This window comes from Lepidochelys kempii, chromosome 1 (assembly GCF_965140265.1).
Source record: "Lepidochelys kempii isolate rLepKem1 chromosome 1, rLepKem1.hap2, whole genome shotgun sequence".
Classification (NCBI taxonomy): domain Eukaryota; kingdom Metazoa; phylum Chordata; order Testudines; family Cheloniidae; genus Lepidochelys; species Lepidochelys kempii.
In genome coordinates, this window is record NC_133256.1 from 147,942,811 (window position 1) to 147,961,598 (window position 18,788).

General features: G+C 40.0%; 1 protein-coding gene across 12 annotated transcripts in view; it reads right to left on the reverse strand.

Annotated features, from left to right (window-relative positions):
• Positions 1-18,788, reverse strand: part of DMD (dystrophin) — a 1,926,267-nt gene that overhangs the window by 1,257,574 nt on the left and 649,905 nt on the right. For all 12 annotated transcript variants that reach the window (XM_073357918.1, XM_073357881.1, XM_073357898.1 and 9 more), the window contains exons 14-15: positions 5,686-5,787; positions 5,480-5,587 (exon numbers count right to left, since the gene is read on the reverse strand). In XM_073357918.1, the coding sequence (XP_073214019.1) occupies positions 5,480-5,587; positions 5,686-5,787 (210 nt within the window). The remainder of the gene's footprint in view (positions 1-5,479; positions 5,588-5,685; positions 5,788-18,788) is intronic.

Consider the following 18,788-nt stretch of genomic DNA (forward strand, 5'->3'; position numbering starts at 1 on the left):
ACCCCACCTCAAAAATATATATTGAAATAGGAAACGGTACAGAAAAGGGCAACAAAAATGATTAGGAGTATGGAACAGCTTCCATATAAGGAAAGCTTAATAAGACTGGGACTTTTCAGCTTAGAAAGGAAAAGACTAAGGTGGAATATGATTGAGGTCTATAAAACCATAACTGATGCGGAGAAAGTAAATAAGAAAGTGTTAGCAAGTTGAGATGAACCCTTGGATTCTTCCTCCCACCCACGCCAATGTTTACCTCAATCTTCTTAATGTGCAAAAACTACAAATGGTCTTGTCTTCATCAGGATTTTACCTTGTGTTAGCTAACACGTAAGGATAACCCCTCCCCCCAGCGTGGACTGCACCCCAAGAGACTCACAAAGGAAAACCTCTTCGATTTAAGTCAGAGCTTTTTCTTACTGAAGGCTTAAGACTCTTCAGGAGAGTTCTTGGAATTTCTCTTAACTGTCAGAATCCAAATGAATTAACAAGAACTCTAAGCATCTCTAAGATGCTGGCAGGCTTAAGGATCTGGCTAGAGAAAATGACCCTGACCTTTCAAAAGGAGATAAAGAAGGTTTAGCAGTTAGACTGCAGGTTCTGATGCCAGACCTGGAAATCTGGGAGACAAAACTGAAGTGCCCAAGTAGGAACTACTAATGTAATATGTGGTTGGTCCTGTTTGGAATTCCCAATAACCCCTGGAAACCAGGAGGAAGGGAGATAGCAATTTTCTATTGAAAGAGGACTAAGGAGCAAGACCTTCACATTGGTAATAAAGTCAATTTTCCCTCCTTTAATACAAGTCTGAGGAATGCAGTGTAAATCTGAGTTGAGTGTCCTGCTCCACAGAGTAATTTGTCCTCTCCCTGAATAAACTGGCTTCCTCAGAAGTGGAGAGCCTTCACATCCATTTGTACTCCTCAGCCATGCTATCCTGCAAAGTGAGGCCACTGAACAAGTGGTTGAAGCTAACGGTACTTTTACATAGCCAGTGGCAGTCTACAGTAGTGAATTTCCAAGCTCAGGTCAACAGATCTGGGCTCGTGCTACCTGCCTCCATCGGCTTCAGAGCCCAAGCTGCAACGTACACACAGCTATTTGTAGTTTGGTAGCTCAAGCCCAAGTCTGTCAGCCCAGCTCCCTGCCCTCGGCTGTGTAGATGTACCCTAAAATGTCATATGTCAAAGGGCACACTTCGCATCTCAATGACAGAATATGACAATCACTTCTTCACTTTCTCCAGAAGGTAGTCCAACAATATGAGAAGTATACTCCAAGACAAGCAGTCAACTATGGTCAACATTACCAAACAGTTTGCAATCCTCATCTAATGGGTAATGGAGAAATTCAGTTTAATCTTCATGACATTTGTTAAACTGGGAGAAAGAGAAGGATGATCAACTATTCCTTAGGTTGTTGCAACAGCAGCAGCAATGTGAGAACCTGGTGCAGGATGAGTGAATAAAAATATTTATATACCTAAGACAACCTACCTGTCCACTTGGATTTCTGCTGAGACAGGGACAGGTGCTAATTCTAAAAGACTATTGTCATTCAGTGGAATGGATACTCTGCCTGTCTGCTACCGTAGTTCAAAGATATTAAAAAGGGAATGTTACTTCCAATGTACAATTGATAATTCAATACTGAAAGCCTCATCCATCTTATGAAAACTGGAAATTACCAGGTGACTTTAGAAAAAAATGTCAGTACAGTCTCATCTAATAAAGATGCAACTGATTCTGATGCAACTGAATCAGCAACTGACTCTGGCTAACCAGCCAATAGTTTCAAAAACAGGAATAGGAGTAAGGCTGGTGGTGGGGCCCTTTATCTACTAATGGGTCCCAAAATTCATCTCCATGAGGGCAGGTGGGGGTCAATGGACACTGCTTTCAAGAGGACACGTACTGAATAACAAGGGGGGGAGGGATAGCTCAGTGGTTTGAGCATTGGCCTGTTAAACCCAGGGCTGTGAGTTCAACCCTTGAGGGGGGCATTTAGGGATCTGGGGCAAAAATTGGGGATTGGTCCTGCTTTGAGCAGGGGGTTGGGCTAGATGACCTCCTGAGGTCCCTTCCAACCCTGATATTCTATGATTCTAAGTATGCATGTATATTCCATTAATTGGAGTTTATATAAAATTACTCAAAGGAAAATGTCCCCTTCTTGACATGACATCTTCAATCAACCAGGAAAGAACAACTTGGAGGCCCGACCCCAAACCTGCAGGAATCAATTATGACATGTATACTTTTAATCACTCCTGGAAACTAGTGATATCGTTCCTTCTCAGAACCTGTGACAAACCATTCTATTCTCTGGCCGCTTGCCAAACCTCAAAAATGTGCTACATTGTTGAACAAAGCTGGACTTTGTCTTCACAATTTTCTCCTCACACAGGGACTCCAGAACACCTCAGGCTGGTCCTGGTTACATGAAAGCCCTTTACTCAACTCTCTGACAAGTCAATCACAGCTCACTTACTGGTTACAGGACTAGAATTCAGAGTAAATGAATGAAAATGTAAATGAATTTAAGTGGAATCCTTTTGTGATAAAGTAAAAGCATGGGCATAATCCTAAAATAAGCTTTAGTCAAAGTAAAAGCTCAATTCCAACAAATACCTTCTAGATTCTATTCTGTCATTCACTTTAACACTATTGACTAAAAGTGTATATTTCAGACCATGGACAATTATTTTTGGCAGAAAGAAAACAAAGGGTTAGCACAATATACCCACAGCTATGCATGCTTAAGGTTATGATAACAGATGGTCAGAGTTTTGGATCTCAAATTGTGGCATATTTTAAGGAGCATATTTTTAGTCACTGCCTAAATCAGCAGGGATATTTACCATCAATTCTGGACCAGCTGCTAGATATCTGTTAATTAGTTTAAACAATCAAACAGTAAGATTTTTTTTAAAATTTATTTTAAAAATACCTTTAATTTGTTCACAGTGAGGCCAACCTATTTTGAATTCTAAGCACCTCAGAGAATTATTGAAACAGCTTACAGTAATAATACCAGAAAACTTTAATATAACAAAGGCCACAAAGATTTTTGTACATAGTACAAGACAACAAAATATAGTCAATATTATTTCATAGAACTGAAATTGATTTAATTATTTTAACTGCATAGGTAGTTATAACCCAGCAGTAACACATTGCCTGAAAAATTTCACAGTTTGTAAACTGTTAAAATTCCACTTTACATGGATGTGATGTTATCCATGAACCAGTGTCCTTCTACATATCTAAATAAATAGTAGGTGAACAAGAACAGATTACTTGCACAATTCCTTTTAACAATGACAGTTTTTCACCTTCGCTGCCATAAACATTGAGGTGAAAATGTACCCCCTCCATCTTATTGTAGGCAGAGTCATGTTAATTTGTGAAATTATTTCACACTGAGAACCATAGAGTTTAATGCCAGAAGGTACCACTAGATCATCTAGTCTGACTTCCTGTATATCACAGGCCAACAACAACGCATCTGCACACTAAACCCAAAATTAGAGCAATCTTCACGCTTCCTAGTGTTTACCCCACTAAGGTATTTGTAGAGAAATCATATACCCTTCTCAGCCTTCTTTTCGCTAGACTAAACAAGCCAACCTCTTCCAATCTCCTCGCATAAGATAGGCCTTCCATTCCCCTGATCATCCTAGTTGCTCTTCTCTGCCCCTGCCCAGTCTGAACTGTTTTTAAAGTACAATGAATTGTCACTCTATTGTCTCATTTTTTTCTTTTTAGAAAGCACCACCAAAGTCAAAACATATCAAGATCCAGATGCAGCAAGCATCTCAATTAGAGTTGTCATGCATCCAGTTTTTGAGTGGAATGCCCGGCCAAAAAGGGATCCTAGCAACTCTGGTCAACACTGCTGACTGGGCTGTTAAAAGTCCAGCCAGCAGTGCAGAGGGGCTAAGGGAGGCTCCCTGCCTGCCCTGGCTCTGTACAGCTTCTGGAAGCGGCCAGCATGTATCTGTAGCCCCTAGGAGCAGGGGCAGCCAGGGAGGCTCCGCACACTGCCCCCGCCACGAACACCAGCTCCGCAGCTCCCATTGGCCGGGAACCACAGCCAATGGAAGCGGCAGGGGTGGCGCCTGCGGGTGAGGGCAGCGCACAGAGCTTCCATGGCTGCCCCTGCACCTAGGGGCCACAGGGACATACTGGCCACTTCTGGGAGCCACCTGAGGTAAGTGCTGCCCAGAGCCCACACCCTGACCCCTCCTTGCACACCTTCAGCTGGAGCCCACATCCCCCACACCCCAGCCCCATACTCCAGCCCTGAGCCCCCTCCCAAACTCCCTCTCAGAGCCCATACCTGCTCCCGCACTCTGAACCCCTTGGCCCCAGCCTGCCCCTTATCCCTGGTCCCACCCCAGAGCCCACATCCTCTCCTGCACTCTGAATCTCTTGGCCCCAGCCTGGAGCCCCCTCGTACACCCCAAACCCCATTCCCTCCCACACTCCAACCTCCTGCCCCAGCCCGCTGAAAATGAATGAGTGAGCAAGTGTGGGGGAGTGAGTGACAGAGGGAGTGGGGATGGAGTGAGTGAGGGGTGAGGCCTCGGAGAAAGGTCAGGGCAAGGGAGTTTGGTTTTCTGCAATCAGAAAGTTAGCAACCCTAGTCTCAAACCTGGCCAGGATTGCAAGACTCTCACTTACAAAGTAATAGAATGCAAAGCAGTATGTTTCACTTAATAAAGACTATGAACAGCATGTTTTTAATTTCCAGGAAAGAGCACTGAGCTGGTAGAAGGACAGGAGGGTTGTGAAGAGAAATTGACTGATGTTTGAGAAGCACTCAGATATCGCGAGAGAACCATAAAAATGCTCAGGAGTAAATTAATAATGTTGTAGTCTTTGCTGGGTTTAGATGGTGTTCAATAAATATGATCATGGCCCATCCACTGAATGAGTAGGATACAAAGAAATATTAAATAACTAACTACACATTCACTAAATATGGCAAGAGTCCTCTGGGGAAAAATAGTATGTGATCATATAATATATACTCACAAGAGGGCTGAATTATGGCGTACAGGCACCCTTAAATCTGCCGTTTCCTAACTTTTGAGCTTTTGACTTTGTGGCCTTAATAGTATTTTTAACATATTTTTGTGTCTAATTTTATGTATATAAAATAAACTGTGCACATACAACATTGTGAACTGAAGCTTTGTATTTATTTTATGTATATGAATTAGATATTAATGTTGTAAATGTATACATAATAGACAAAAATATGTTCAGAGAATACTATTAAGGTTGCAAAGTCAAGTGGCACAGATGAAGCTCTTTCATAAGCAAAATCAGGCAACAGTTGAGGATTCCATGCTCCCCAGGTACCAGTGATCCCAAGAGACATGGAAGCTGTTCAATTGGATGAACCCAGATGTGCAGTCAGACTCGTGAATGAGGAAAGCAAAACAAAAAACTGAACAATGGAAAATACATACAGCCAACTTTCGCAGACTGGCACGCATTTCATTCTGATCTTTAAAGCCAGTTGTATGAATCCTGCTCACTGCATCCTCTTTCTCTGTAAGCCATGAATCAAAAAGGCACTGAAAGAAATTCAGATAAGGGAAAAGCCTTCGGTAAGACCATTCAGAGTGCAATTTTTTGAACAATGTTCTGGTTTATAACTGATAACGCTACTCACCTGCTCCTCAGCGAATTGCTGCCACTTCCGAAGAATATCCTGCAGAAGGACCCAGCGATCCTCTGTCCACCTACAAATGGCTGCCCACCGCTCTCCCAGATCCTAAAAAGAAAGCAGCACACACAACACTTCGTAAATATTTAGTATTATTGAGGCTCATAATATTTCCCCATGGCACTGAAAATTTTGATGAAAATACTTTGATAACCCCCCATTTTAAATCTCATTCTTAAAATAATAAAACATTGTGTGTCATCCTGAAGTGGATATCGTCATTGTTTGAAAAAGAAGTACAATGTAAAGAATTTATGAAGCCATAAAGCCAAGAAAAGGGAAGCAATTTAAATACCAAGATATGGATAGTATATCTCCATTAAGTCTGATACTACTATGGTTTCTAAACTTGATGGTGCCAAAAACACAACAATTTGAAATGTAATTAGGGTTTTCCAGAGTCTTGATTATAATGGTAAAGTCCCAGATGCACTCAGATTATTCCTATCTGCTATAGGATAGTACTGTCAGCATAGAACATCAAAGTCCTTTATTTTTCTACAATGTTCCAGCGAGAATTATTGAAGTAAAAATTCTACAAAGCACTAATTAATCCATTTTCTGTTGCCTAATAGATATCTGTATACATGCACACTATTACCATTTGAGATTCTTGCATGATTCATGTTCTTTGAAAAAGCTCTCATTCTCTCTCAATTTTAAGCAAAAATTCAGCTCTCTCTCTTACTTGCTCACTTTAGAGACAAATGCCTAAAATAGGAAGTGAGGGGTAATATAGCTGTGATTGTGCAAGGTACCGTAAAGTTCTTTTTTTGCCACAAGTGAGTTATTCAGGTCTTCCCAAACAAATAGCAGCAAAAATGTTATTGCAGCCCATGCCATCATATGCGTCCTCGCTGTTGATCTCACGCACACATTTTGTGGCAAGGGGTCTCTTCAAATTTTCCCCATTTATTAGTATATTAGTAATAAAAGAAAGAATTGTGTCCATGGTAAGGATTGTGGTTTATGATAACTGTCATGGAGTCCCTGGGCGATGCTCTGGAACTGCTCCCTACGAAGCCAGTCAGGACTCTGCGAGAGCCTCTTCTCTGTGAGCAGAATGTCTTCAGGGCAAAAAGCTCACACAGCTTCCACCTTCCTGGGTCTGACCTCGGAGCATTGAGCATCCTCTGCCCCTCCGTGCACTTCCCACAGCGAGTCCATCTAGGTGGGGTCCTGGGGAAGCCAGAGGGTCCTGCACCCCAACTCTGCAGTAAGATGTGCCTCTTAGCCCTCCAGTAAAACAGAGGTTTATTAGATGACAGGAACACGGTCTAAAACAGAGCTTGTAGGTACAGAGAACAGGACCCCTCAGTGGGGTCCATTTTGGGGGGCAGTGAGCCAGACAACCACGTCTGCACTTCACTCCACGTCCCCAGCCAGCCCCAACTAACACCCTCCAGCCCCTCTTCCTCTGGGCTTTGTCCCTTTCCTGGGCCAGGAGGTCATCTGATTCCTTTGTTCTCCAACCCCTTTAGCTATCACCTTGCCTTAGACCATCAGTTGCCAGGAGACAGAGTGTCAGCCATTTATGTACGCTGGTCCTTTGCTCTGCAACAATTACACCCCTTTATCCCACCACCTAGAGACTTAAGAAATGCATAGGGGAAACTGAGGCACCCCTAAGGTATTCAGAGGAAACATTAAGAACAGTCCCACTTTGTCACAATAACAAAAGTGCAGCATCTAAACAGTTGACTTTTAAAACAAAAACAAAAATTCCTAATCCCCCGCACACACAACCAAACCTCTCATACAGTGCCATACCATGCAATACCATGGATCTGCAGTATGAGTACAGGATCCAGCAACATTGCATAGTAGGAATTGCAAGAATGTTATATCACGCTCCTCAGTAAAGTAAAAGGCACATTGCAGATGTCATCTGACTGTGTGGCCAGGCATGACACTGACTGCATGCCACAGCTGAAAAGCTTGTGACATGCTTTCCACTTCATTAAGTAGCAAACCAGAACTGCTCTCATAGATTAAATGAACAATTTCCAATATGAAGAGCTGTCTCAGATCTTATACTGACATATATTAGAAACATGAAAAATATAATTGATCTACCTTCAGAGAGAGGATGGTAGATTTAAAACAGTGCCATTTTTTCAAGCAGCACATATACTTGATACCATAAGACTGAGGAATACCCCCTTTCCTAACATCTGGATGCACAGGTACAAACTATGCTTCTAGATTTTTTTGAGTTCAGATTAAAGTTCATGCTCTCGGTATTTTATTAAAGAATGTCCTAGTGGGTATTTGCTTTAGTTTCAATATTATATCTGGACAAATAATGCATAAAGAAAGCTTTCCACAAATATCCATTTGATTTTTTTCATTAAATTGCAAAAAACCCAAAACTCAAATAAGTTTGAAAGATGAATTCAAGAAATTCTGAATTCAAGAAAGTCTGTGGATATTCTATAAGCAGGTAAATACAGCATAAATTCAATTAATAAATAAGTAATCTTTAATTATTCACTCAACTCTGTTCTTTGTACCTATAAGCCCTAATAGGTTATGGATGGGCCATGACATGGATAGGTTTTGTAAAAGTGTGATCCTAAAGAAAAGATTAGTTGTTTCTCAGCTTCCTTTTGTGGCCCAACCTGCTTCCAAACTCAGGACTGACCTCAACTCATCTAGCCACCTCTTTCCCCAAGCCCAATATATTCCCAACCATTTCTGCACACTGACTGTTTATAAATCCCGTCCCCATGGCCACTCCAGATACCACAAGTTCTCTCCTGGTTGCTTTGCTTGATTGCTGTAATGTAGATCATCTATTCTTTCTGATTGCTTGATTGACTCCTTACTATAATCCAGTCTCTGGCTCCCGAGGCTACATTCCTCCCGCAAACCTGGTTGTGGTGTCCACCAACCAGTTCCGACAGGGACTACTGTCATTATTCACTAGATGCTAACACAGCAAGCAGGATTTAACACATCCAAAATAGGTGGTCTAATTATCTCCTCTAATGAATGTTATGTTGAAGTACTAACCTTGGAGTAACACTCAGTGTTCTGTATTGGTATTTATGGAAAATCTGACAACCATGTTTAATCAACATTCTGTTTATTTACAGATAAGTATGAACACTTCTTTTGCTTGTTTTTGGAATATAATGGCCAGATTTTCACTGAAGTTAATGGGTGATGAGTATGTTCAACATTTTTGAAAAATCAAGCCACAAAAGTTTAACAGAAGAATTCAGAAATCAACATGATGACACCTAGTGTAAGATTTTACTTCTCTGATTCAGTGTGTAAAAAATCTTCTGTGGCTAGTCTGCTCCCATTGGCTAGACATATGTAACTCAATAACAAATTAATCCTTGCAAACTCTCTTAATAATTTACACTTATTAAACTGGCTCATGTTCTTTTTTCGAAGTGCAATGCAATATAAGCCTAACAAATTATTTGTTAAGAAAAACATCCATTTTTGATCAAACAAGGCTCTGTGGAAATCTGCCATAATAAAGGAAGAAGATTCAGATTCTCCAGAAAGCTACATTTTCCTGAAGATAACTAACAACTTACTGTTTGACCTGAACTACTATAAAGAGTACTAGAGTTGCAATTCCTCAAAACTCACCGTACATGGTAGAGAGGTATGTGTTATGTATGTAGGGGCAGGATTTGAGCTTGGAATACACATACATTTACCCCAATAATCTTTTAATGGGGTGAAATCCTAACCTTACTGAAATCAATGGCAAAACTCTCTGACAACTGCACCCCATATTCATCATAGTGGTATGATTATGATAGGATTATGATGCATTCTGTACAAGATGTGTCATGTAAGGTATTATTAGAAAATCCTGAATATGATTATCCTATTTGTGAACGTGTATCATTTTTGTATCAGAAGTTATGCATATTGACTATGTATCTGTACTCCAAATGGGCTTACTCTGGGTAACACCCACAACTAACCATTCAGGTACAACTGTTAAGCTAGACAGTGCTAATGGCTCATCAACAAAGACAATGGATCATGGAAGAGCTTAGCCTTCCTGTGAACGTTTCAGCCAGCCTATGAATAATGGCTGCTATGACTTGGCAAGGCATACAAGGGCATGTGACCAGACCATATGACACTGAACTCCATTTTGGTACCTGTATTTTTCCACAAACTGGGCTGGGAATTTAGCTTGAAACAAAGTTTTAATGGAAAAACTATATAAGGCAGGGAGTGACAGCATCTCAGGGACTCACTCCCCACACAAGAGAACTCCTGGAAACACCTGAGAAACAAAGACTGAACTGGGGTAAGTGCTGGACCCAGATTAAAGAGATTTCTAACCTCTGTAAGGAAATTTGGTCAATTGCTTGTATCATTAGTCAGGGTGAGAAATTTCTAATTCAAATCCTATCTATCTAGTATATTAGTCTTAGTTTGCATTTTTATTTATTTGCTAGATCGTCTGCTTTTGATCTGTTTGCTATTACTTAAAACCTATCTTTCTGTAGTTAACAAAGTTGTTTTCTGTTTTATGTTAACCAGTGTGTTTTGAGTGAAGTGTCTGGAAAAATCTCAGGTCTGTAAACAAAGGCTGTTGCATGTGAGGGGGAAGCAAATTAATGAGCTTGCATTGTACAGTTCCCTGTACAGCGTAAGATGGTATAACTCTGGGTTTATACTCCAGCAGGGCTGCACGGCTGGGGAGCAGGGAAATTGGCTGTTGTCTCCTGTTTGTCCTTGAGTGGCTTAGGTAAAGCATTCAGGTAGCTCAGTAGGGTGTGTGGCACCACCTACTGTCATGTTGGGTGATATCAGGGCCTGGAGAGGCTGGCTGTGTGTCCCCCACAGAGCAGTGTGAGAGAGGCCAGCCCAGATGAATGGTTATGAGGCCTGCTCCCAGACTGCACTCCAGGGGTGACAATCTTTCACACTCGTATTTTACCAATATTATTTTTTTTAACGACTTCCACAAGTAGTGCCTCTGATGTGCAACTTATTGAGGAACTATGTCAACATACTATGTAAAACTCCCCCCCCCCCGAAAGGATTGTAGTATGTACTTTGTGGGGCATTTTTTTCATTGCAATTTAGGGGAGATCACAGTGAAAGTACAGACACAGAAACAGAAAAACACACCACCAAGGTCACAACCACTGTTTTGAACATACCCAGAATTACAGCTGGTCAGAAATTCTCTGATGGAAGACTCTTCTTCCACCACAGAATGCTGATTTGTCTAACTAAAAACATTTGGTGAGGACAGACTGATTTAGACAGAGTTGTAATTGGACACAAGCAACTTCAGAAAACTGACTAATTTCTTGACAGCTCACCTGGTGAGCTACTGGGAAGCTTGAGCTTCCAGGCTCCCAGGTACCCTTCAGCCTGGTAGGCAGACTGCCTCAGAGCCAGGACTTCATTTCCCTTTCATGGAGAACTTTGAAATTTTTGCTTTTCCTTACAGTTAAAAAGAAATTGAAGTTTGAAATATCAAAATCCTTTACAAAACAAAATTATCTTTCTCCACACAGTTGTACTCAAAATAATGCTTTAATGTTCCATTTGAATTTTCATTCCTTCACCTTCACTTGTGCAGATATATATTTTTCTGCCTGCCAGCAAACACTTGTGTATGCTCTCTATGTAGTCTAATTTGCAAGCATTATTATTTATTTACACTAGCAGAACCCAATGGTTACAAATACTAATGCCTGGCACATTTGTGTTTCTATGTTTCTGCAAAGTGAAAGCACAAGTATGTGTATGCATATTGCATATGCACAACTGACAAGTTCTCTCTTCAATCAGCAAGCTTGAACATCATCTATTTTTTCAGATCAATCGCAAGTTAATTTAGTTTAGAATGTTGTTGCTATCTCCATCCCTACTTGTAAGAGACTACAAATATATATCTATTGTGAAGGACATAGGGCCTATCTATAATTATTTATGAATACTGGAGATGACCTGGTTATTTGGGATAGTTGCTGTATGCATATATTGGATCATTGGAATGCTAACTGTGTGCATATGTTGAATTAGTTTAATAGCAGAGTTATTAGGAAATTAGTAGAAAGGCAGCAAATAACTCCAGATAATCAACCTCCCAGTAAACACAGCAGGTGTCATTAAGAGAGAGCCTGAGTTAACAGCTGGGAAGATGCTACTTCCAGGCTCCAGCCAAAAGTTACAAGACTTTCTCTGCCAAGACTTGGACTCAGAAAGACACTGAACAGTTAAACAGTCACTCTCTAGGTGGGGAGGCAGGGAGGCAATTGTCAGGAATCTGTCTGCAGTGAACAAACAGATTCCACTGGCGAATCTGAAGAAGCAAGCCCTGCATGGCCCACTCTGACAGGGTTGATGGTAAGGAGGATTGATGGTAAGACAGACGTGTGTATGGACCTTTTTGTTGTGTTAAAATCCCTTTACTCTTATGTTGTTTTTTTTTCTTCCTCTGTGTTTTAGATTAAACAATACTTTGGTTTGAAAAAGGTGTCTTGTCACTGGTATTAACCACCAATCATAAGCTTCCAAAGAGAATACTTGCAAATGCTGAACTCAATCAGGCCTGCTGGGTAAGTATGGTTAGACCTCAAGGTGCTGTAGCCTGGAACCTGGTTTAAGAGTGGCAGAAGCACATGATTTCACCCTGAGATAGGTGACGGCCCGGGGCCTAAAAACTGAGGTACGCACTCAAAGAGACCAGAGTGGAGCCAGAAGTGCAGCTAGCTTTCTAACTGTGCCATCTACACCACCCACATGCACAACCTAGTGTCATTATAAAATCTGTGCAACACATCCAATTTGTATATTCTTGGTGCTTTAAGAAACCCAATTTCACAGAGCTGAAAACAATTATAAGCCAAATCATCTGGGAGGAAGAATTTAATCAGAAAAACATGCATGTTAATTGGGAATCATTTAAGAACACCTTACTAGATGCCCCAAAAGCTGCAATCCCACAACCGAGAAAGAAGCCAGTGCTGGTTAAAAAATTGAACTGGTTTACAGTGGCAGTGAAGAAAGCTGTATTAAGAAAGAGAAAGAAAGGAAGAAAGAGAAAAGTTGACAGTAATGAACATAAATTACAGGCTAGGAATTGTGGAAAATGATAAGAGAAGCAAAGGGACACAAGAGAAATTGATGGCCAGCAGAGTTAAGGCCAATAAGTTAAGAACAATAAGGATTTTTTTTTTGTAAAAAAACAAATCAAACAACTATATTAAACTTGCATCCAACAGTTTTAATATTCCAGCAAGCAGCTCAGCCAGCTCTATTAATGTTGATTTTCAATAAGCCGTGGAATTTGGGGGAAGTTCCAGAAGGCTAGAAGAAAACTAATTTTGTGCCATTTTTTAAAACAGGTAAGTGGGATGACATGGGTAAGTAAAGGCCTGTGAGCCTGACCTCCCTCCTGGGCAAGATAATGGAGTGGCTGATACAGGACTTGATTAATCAAGAATTAAAAGAAGGTAATGTAATTAACGCAAATCAACATGAGTTTATGGAAAATAGATACTGTCAAACTAACTTAAAAAAAAAACAGAGAGGGTAATTAACCACTGGAACAATTCACATTTTCATGATGGATTCTCCATCCTGACCATTTTTAAATTAAGTGTTGATGTTTTTTTCAAGAAGATCTGCTCTAGGAATTATTTTGGGAAAGTTCTATGTCCTATGCTATACAGGAGGTCGGACTAGATGATCATAGTGGTCCCTTCTGGCCTAAAATCTTGGAATCTATCAGGAGTACATAACTCTCCTTTCAACACACCTCCTCAGAGAAAGTATACAAACTGAGAAGATGGGAGGGGAGAAAGGAAAAACGACATGGGATATTCTAGTTAAGGAAGAACTCAAAGGAAAGGAAAGGAGAAATTATTCTACACAATTCTTAAACTACCAATATCTTCTCTAGCAATAGACCTAGAAAAGGCCACTCAGGCAGCAAGGCTTGTTGTAGCTAAAGTACCTACTTCTGGCTCTAATGTGCTTATGACTTTATTGGAGTGTTTGCAGAGAGAGGACAATGCCCCAAAATTAAATTGCACTGTCTTAAAAACAGAGATGGAGGAAGCGGTTACTTCTTAACCTGAAATTATTGCTACGGATATAGCACCAGTCACAGCAGATTTAGCAGCTGCATTAGTTGCATCCCAGCAATATGGTCTGTAACCAAGATGAGAAAACAATGGCTCCTAGAAATAGGTAGACATGTTCACATGCAAAGCAAAATCAGGAAACATTGGTTTTTAAATGTGAATTTTGGCATTCCTCAATTTTTTTTTAACCTTATGCCACAGAATTATCACTATTTGTCATTGAGCGACATTCACGTAGGGGGAACAATTGAGCTATGGTGAGGGTGGGCTTTGTAGGCCATGTTTCATTGTCTGTCATATAGATACCTTATTCCTTATGGGCTAATAATTTCAAGTTAATGTATTACTAGTGGTAGTCAGGATGGAGTTGTGTGTTACAATGCACTGCAGTTTCCAACGTACAACACAATACATTAAAACGGATAGCGAAAGTGGATTCAAAAGGCATGGAACTTGTATTAGATGCACAAACATGCACAAGTGCCTATCATTTAACACAACAGATGAGTACATTGTTCAGGTGACCAATCTACAACCCTTTGTAACTGTCACATTATAAACACTTCATAATAAAGGTAAGATGGAAATATTCTCAATAGCTGTGCTGTCAAGTACTTTTCCAATTCCTTGAGTCATAAGAACTGACATTATCTTTCTTGCTTATATTTTAACTACATGCAAATTTCCTACCGCCGCTTAAGCAAACCCCCAGCCCTTTGAAACTACTACATGAGGAGTTGGTCTTTGTGTGCAGATTACCTGTTACCAGAGATTGGATTTCAAAGGCCCAAACTGTATAAAGAAATGTTTGAACTGCCTAGCAGTGGTTCTGAATCTGAGACAGTTACAAACTTGTAACCAGAGGGAAGATCCAGTTGTGGGTTTTGAAGAATTGACACCTACCAGACCCAGAGGTTGAAGTTGGGGGTGACCTCTGGTAAGCTTTAGAGCATTCCAGGTTCTTTTATTGTTTTTGATGTTTTCTTTGTAATGATTTTACCTGAATAATATATGTGCTTGCTTAGAAAGAGCTGTGTGCTAACTTATAACTGCAGACAATTACACTGTTTATGACCTCAGGAGAGAAAGCAAACACATACCTTTTAGGCAGTCTGGCTTGCTGGGAATATCACAGTATAGACAGGGCACTATGGAACCTTAAAGAGCCCCCAGTCAGGAGGCAGTGTTCTTTGCCCCTGAGGGGTGATAACTGAGGAGCTGCGAGCCTAAAGTGGGTACCCTATGTAGACCATGGAGGGGAAATACTGGTGCAGTTACCATGAAGCTGCGATACTTACCTTTTACTTTACAGATTTGTATTATGTACTATTCTTCTGATGTTTTATAAATAAAGCAACTTATCTTATACTTGAGCAGCTTTGTTTATACCTCCGCAGTTTAAAAAAAACCAAAAAAGTCTTCGCTCTCAGCATCTACAGTAACAATTCTACACATGGCTGCATCCCAGTGATCTATATTTAGAAACATTCTTCCCTAATCTAGTGGCCTGCACCAGCTCAATGATGCAAGGTCACTCCAAATGCTTGATTTGCACACTTGAGAAGAGATGATGTTCCAAGAAAACTAAAAAGACAACAAACTACAACCCTCAGCCCCTGAAAAGCTGTACAATTCCAAAACAGCATAAGAATTACACTTCTTTCTTTTATTGTCTCTATAGTTAGGCCATGCAAAGTATTTAAACAAAATGATAGGTAGCTGTATTGATATATGGTTTAAACTGTGACCCATACTTAACCAATCACTTCTAGTGACAGATCACAGCAAACATAAAACGGAGGTTTTTGAGGTAAACCTATTTAAGAAACAAATTTGTAACAAATTTACATGCAAAAATATCGTGTAAGAAGTCTTCGCTTCTAGGATAAGCATTGATTATTTAATCATATGGTGCTCAGTTCTGCCACCTTTACCCATGCTGAATAGGATCTTACTCTGCTGGTAGCCCCACTGAAATAAATGACTGAAACTTCAGCTGAGGAATAGCTGTGAGGCACTTCTTGGGGCTACCAATTCAATCCAAAGCATAAACCATGGCAGCATACCTTCTTTCTCCCCTAAAATTCCACCCCCTCTACTCCTAGAAAAGGAAGTTTCACAGATCCCTACCCCAAAATGAAAACTGTTTCATTCTTTTTAAAAATAAGTCCTTTGAGGAAAAGCTTTATTTATGGATATGAAAAGGTAAAATAGGAGAATAATAATAGCTTGTTAAAGATTGAATGAAGCTAACATAGGAATCAGAAAAACAAACAAAATAACTGGCAGGAGCACTGAGAGTAAACATACAATAAATTATAATAAGCAGCCTTGAGTCTGCAACTAATGGAAGAATTTTGGTAAAAGATGCTTCTCTAATGAAGTCAGGCTAACTACTGCTAGACTGGATGGACCAGTGGTCTGTAGAAATGTTGTTTGCATCTACATGTTTAACAACACACAAAAACAAGAGAGAAATTCAGTACATTGAAAATGTATATGTTCGGCAATAATAATTATGGTGTTACCCCTGATTTACCTTTTCTCAATCTATTCCGATATAAGAACTTTTTACATAAACTACAACAATGGATCATAGATCAAAAGATTATTTGTACTAATGTTCATAAAGTTCATAATAAGCTACGTAAATAAAACTACCTTTACCATCAGGGCCTGTGTCTCAGCTTCCCTCAGCTAAGCAAACTGGAAGGACCATCAGGAAGCACATTAAAACTCCATGATTCTCTAGATATAGCATTGGGCAGAGGGGGCTATTCTAACTTGGGCTAGCTGGTGACAGTCCCTAAGGGTCCTTTTGGCTACTGAGTACAGTTGGAGCAAAGTAGGCGCCAGACAGAACTCCTTTTTGCCTCCTGTGCCAGGACTACTGGATAGGTGAAGTCCCTCTGGTCTAGTGGTATCAAGGTTCACATAACAGAGTAAAGATGTTGGTAAATATAAATGCAATATAAATAGTAGGTTGAGTAGAAGGGATCATGACTTTTCATGTCCAGGTGGTGACCCCCTATAGACTGTTTAAGTCTTTGTGGTGAACAAAAGGAGGTTGATTGTGACTCAGAGATGTGGGGGTTTGGTGACTCAAAGAACAGAAATCTTGTCATTTCCTTGTGGTATGGAAGGGGGCTGAAGGCGGTTAATCTGATTTCTCACTTCCAAAGGATGTTAGGGGAGGAATTCTTAACTCCCAGTCCAGGTAACAAGCTTGTTTGATTCTCTAGTACCACTATACTCTAGTACTCATTGTCTCTAATACAGGCAGTACTAGAGAATCAAACAAGCTTGTTACCAGTCCATCAGCCGTCCATGGAGAACTGGCTGTGCACATGGTACTAACTCTCCTTGTTTTTATTGTTATGTCACATTAAAAGAAAGATTTAAATACTTTCTTAATATTCATTTTCCATTTAAACATATTCTGTAGTTCTTGAAACAGAAGGGAAGGGGGATGCTCATAATTTCTCTATAAAAATGTGGGCCAGGATATGACAAAGTTTTAGAATACCTGCTCTAGTAGCTTTACCTCAAGTTTACCTAAGAGTGACTCACTCTGTCAGGCAGTATTCAAGCCTCTCTGGTGACATCATAAAGGATGTTGGGAAAAGATTGCCTGGCTGGTTAGATATTGGATCAGAAGGCAATTTAGGATCTGCTTTGGTTGAAGGTTAATAAGATGCTGCTGTAGTCTAATTTCTTTCTTTTCTATCCTCTTCTGATATAATGGACTAGGTATCCAAAACAGTTTAAGAGCCCCCACTGGGAAGCCAGATAATGAAATGCAAATAGAAGAAGACAGATTATTTCATTTTGACAGAGATTGTCACAGACAAATATTGATCCCAAAAGAACACTGGTACCTTGTATTTAAAAACAGAAGGGACAAGAAATGCAAGACAAGGTCTATCATACATGGATAGTTGAAGTAACTCTGAAATGGTATTTAATGAGGGACAGTTACCTGTCTGCTCTCTAAATTTCAGGAAAAGAGTAAGCTGTACTAGACATCCTGTTCAGATAAGTTTAAGAGCATATTTTCAAGCAGTATGTTCAGGCATATAGATTTGTGTGTGTGCCAAGAGAAGTATAAGTTGATTGTAAAAAGCTATCCCTGCAATCTTATAAAAGACAGAGTTGTGACCCGTTGATAAGGATAAAAATTGCCACTCTTAGGTAATAAAGTGAATACTATGTTGTGAAAGGTGCTGGGATTGATTTAGCGGTGCATATGGTGCATTCTGGATTTCCAGGGGAGGAGTTGATGTCAGTACCTTCTTAGAAGCATTAGTTAGACAAGTCAAAGAGGTTTTATAGGGTTTTTTGCAGGGTTGTAGGTAAGGCCAAATTTGAATGGGTAGCTGCAAACAGCATGTACTGTGGCTGTTACACTCCACACATATATACATTACAAAGTGGGATTCACTGGATACTGGATGGCAAAAGTAGATTTTTAATTTATGAACTGTTAATTTCATCATAAAAATAGTGAATCCACATTTTCCCCAGCACAGAGTGTACTCAATTTTGCTGACGCTAGTGGCTTTAGTTAATAATTTTCGTTTAACAAGAGATTTGTCTTCCAGTGAGATACTAGAAAAATTCAAGGGTCCTGTGGAAAAAAGCTACACAGACAACCTTAATTCTGGTATTTCCTATCTTTAGTGTTTGACTTTGCTACATTAATGTTTTTTAATGTAGTTTTTTGTATGCAATATTATTTGTGTGTCTTTACAACACATTTGTATATAAGCATTTGATAACATTATCGTGTCTTTTACAAAACCAAGTTTGAGAGAGATGATAGCAGGTAAACTTTGATAGGAGCTATGTGAAACTGAGGGGAGGAAGTCATGAAATTCCCCCAAAATCTTATTTCACCATTTTCTCACCTCTGAAAATTCACAAAAGCAGTAATTCAGCTGTGGAAACATGAACACGCAA